Here is a 3,488-nt window from a genome sequence, read left to right as displayed (position 1 = left end):
GGAAGGGGAGGGCCTGGCTGGTCGAGTTAAATTAGGAGCTGACATAATAAATGTGTGCTCGCTGTGGAGATTAGGATGGCTGTCCTTGGGACTGTTGAGAAAAAACTTTTTAATTACTTCAGGTTTGTTAGATTTACCCTTCAGGATGGGAACATCCTGGAAAATAACCGGTATGTTTGGGGTAGTCAGACAGGCTAGTGATTAGCACCGTCCAAAAGTGACCTGTCCTCTTTTTAATATAATTAAAATACTAAAACCCACACCTCCAAGTGTTGGGATAACCCTCCTGAATTGACCCCCACCTCCCGAGCATGCAGAGTAAATTTAAGGAACACTGTGTTGTTAAATCAAAGCGGGAGAAGAACTAACCAACTGCAGTTAAGAAGAGATAAAAACCAGCCAACTGTAGTCAGAAGGATGTGGCACTAACAGTTGAACTGTATAAATACACAACGTGACTGAACCCGGGTGTGCAGCTTTGTGGGATTACCTCCAGCACCCATCTCTGCGCAGACGTGCAATAAGCAATGTCTCAGCTCTGTGTTGTGTTGGCTTACTGCACACCGGGCGATGAGCTCTGCTTCTGAGACAGCAGCCTCTCCCCTTGCAGCGAGAACGAGGAGCTGGAGGAGATCGCCTCAGCCGACCTGAAGTACCTGCTGCTGCCTGCCTTGCGGGGGTCCCTGACACTGAAGCAAGTCGACCTGAGCAGGCGGCTGGAGCACCTGGAGACCGCCCGGGCCCACTTCTGGCGCTTCCTTAAGCACTGCAAGAGCTACGGACTGGGCAGCTTCCACCTGCCCCCTGCCACTGCCAGCCCCTCGGGAGAGGAAGATGCTGGGACCCCATCCCTGGGGGGCCCTGCTGCCGCCCAGCCCAGCCTGGTGGCCATGGCATCGAATAGGCAAGCCAAAATTGAGAGGTAGGCTCTGGCTTTGCGGTGTGTAAAGGCTTTCAGGAATCGGTTTAAGAGAAGGGGAGAGCCTCAGGCTGTGCGAGATTGTACAGACAAGGACTGTCAGGAAAGCTGGGCTGGAGAGCTGTTTAAATTGCATGAATACAAAAATTGTACTTATATTCTAGCGAGTAACCTAGCAGGGGTAGGTTTGGGATACCAGAATGCATCGGGGCCTTTGGGGTCAGCACAGCAAAGCCTTTTCAGCACGGGCTGCTTGGCAGGAGGCTCAGAGCCACACATCGAGTCCCGAGTGCAAGAGGGTCTTGTGAGGAGCTGCAGGCAGGGCTTTGGTTATGCGTGAGCTCCCCTCTCACTGAGGGCTCTTGTTTGCCTGAAACGTGACTCCTGCTTGAAGACAAATGGGAGGTGCCAGCGTTGTGAGTTCTGTCGTGAGCAGGTTAGTACTTGATCAGGGTGAGATGCCGCAATTATGTTTGCTTTAGGTAAAATGTATAGACTGCATGAACAAACTTTTCCCAAGAAGGCCTGTATCATCGCTTTGGCTCCAGACCTGTCTCATTCTTGCTGCCTTTAGCCTCGCTCTCTGAATGAGCGTGCGATCCGGCATCCTGGGGAGCAGTCTGGGATTGCAGTGGCCAACTGAAGAGAACTTCTCCCACTGCAGAGTGTAAAGACAAACAGGAATGGAGCTTTGCTTCCGTGCAGGACAGGACAGGGCTGGGCAGTCTGGAGCTCAGCAGAAAAAAAAATAATTGAAAAAAAAAAAGTAATTGAGAGAGGCCCCTCTAAATTTACACTATCTTCTTAAAGCTGTTTCTAACAGACAGGAGCTACTTAAATTACAACAGTAAACCATCAGAACCTCCCTTCTTGTATACAATTTTCTTTTTAAATACATGAAATCCTGTTAAACCTCTTAGCGTGGTAAAGATCCAATGTAATGTCTAAATTTGAGTTGACAGGTGGAAATGAGGGGGAAGATGGGAGGCAAAGATCGTGGTGCTGAGGTAGCTCTGTAACTACATTTGATTGAATTTCAAGAAATAGGAAATTGTTTATTTTAGAAAACACTGTGTCTGGACTGGACCAGAGAAGGGTTATTTAATGATCTCATTGTGTTCTCTTTGAGATAGATATAAGCAGAAGAAGGAACTGGAGAACAGGTTGGCCTCTGTGAGAACCTTTGTGGAGAGCGGGCAAGCTGATGAGGATCAGATACGGGAATTTTACATCCTACAAATCCAGAAATGGATCAACACCAGCCTTGAGGAAATTGAGAGTATTGACCAAGAAATGGTCATCCTGAGGAGCAGGGACGCAGTGAAACAGGTGTGATATCTCTCTTGAACTGCGCATCCTGAGGACTGGGGATAGTCAGACCTGATGATAGACACTGTTGTGGGTAACTGAACCTCAGAGGAATTAGGGAGCAGAGCTTCATGAATTCTCGATTGAAATTTAGTTCAATCGCAGCACAAGCCAGTGGGGTTTGGTTTAATTCCAAATGGGCAGTGGTCTGGTTTTTGGCTAGTCACTGTTAGGTGCTACCTGCAAAGGCTTTTCTCCACTTTGCTGGGTTCTGCCAGACCCTGAACTCTAAAGAACTGATTACAATTGTAAATTAAAATAAGACCCTTATGATTTTTCTCACACCTGTGCTTCTGGCCTACAGAGTGTCCAGATGTTACAGAAAGAAATGCCCTTTCCGAATACCGAAAGCTTCTCACAGACTTGCAATTCCTGCACAGAATAGTGTTTCTGGGCTTTCTGTTACTCCCTTAAAATGTCTGTCTAGAAATAAGAAATTATAACGTGCTGACGTTGGTTGGCACAGCTGGTTTGTGCAGTTCATTGCTGGCGTTGCAGAACTCTGCTCTTCTGCAGTGCCCTGGGTGATGTTGAGAATGACGAGCTCTGCTTGCTTCAGAATGTACAGCGTTTGATCCTTGGGTGGAACAAGCTGTATTTCCTGCTTTGATCTGAGCTGATCTGGTTTAGCTCTGTCAGCTTTCTGCTTTGATCAGAATGGGTGTAACGAAGGCACAAAGAGAAGTGATTTGTTAGAAGCTCACAGATGGAGTTGATGATTTAAACTGGATTAAGGCCTGAATTGTCCATCTTGGGATGTTGCTCTGACAGCAGAGGCATTTCTCTTCTACAAGACCTTTAGTAACTTGTTTGGGGTGGGAAGCAGAGAAAGGGGATTCTCATGATCATCTTGTGACTGTTGTTTGCATCTTCAGCCTTTGGCACCACCACACGGCACTTCTCGGCCAGTCAGGACTCCATTGAAACCTTTCATTCTTACCCGGGATGCTGCTCAGGCTAAGTATGTTGCTTTCTGATTATTTAGACATGGCATGAGGCAGTGTCAAGCCTAAGATACTCTTTCAAACACAGAAAACCAGTCGTTACCTTCAGGCAGTGTGTCACATCAAGATGGCACGTGCTGTGCATCTGGGCAGGGGGTGGGGGGACATCTAATGCATTTCTTCCACTTTCTCTAATTTTTTCCATTACCAGCATGCTGCAGTGTCTTGGTCTCCCACAGTATCCTTGCGGCTAAACT

General features: G+C 47.4%; 1 protein-coding gene across 1 annotated transcript; it reads left to right on the top strand.

Moving 5' to 3' along the window:
- Positions 1–610: 610 nt before the first annotated feature.
- IGBP1 (immunoglobulin (CD79A) binding protein 1) lies at positions 611–3,248 on the top strand (the record flags this gene model as incomplete). Its single annotated transcript, XM_010084505.1, has 3 exons — positions 611–922; positions 2,053–2,248; positions 3,163–3,248. Coding segments are annotated over 3 exons (594 nt in total), but the record flags the coding sequence as incomplete, so codon positions are not given.
- Between the last annotated feature and the right edge of the window lie 240 nt (positions 3,249–3,488).

The sequence above is a fragment of the Pterocles gutturalis genome, unplaced genomic scaffold, assembly GCF_000699245.1.
Source record: "Pterocles gutturalis isolate BGI_N339 unplaced genomic scaffold, ASM69924v1 Scaffold53015, whole genome shotgun sequence".
NCBI classification, from domain to species: Eukaryota; Metazoa; Chordata; class Aves; order Pterocliformes; family Pteroclidae; genus Pterocles; species Pterocles gutturalis.
This window is presented reverse-complemented; position numbering and strand designations above follow the sequence as displayed.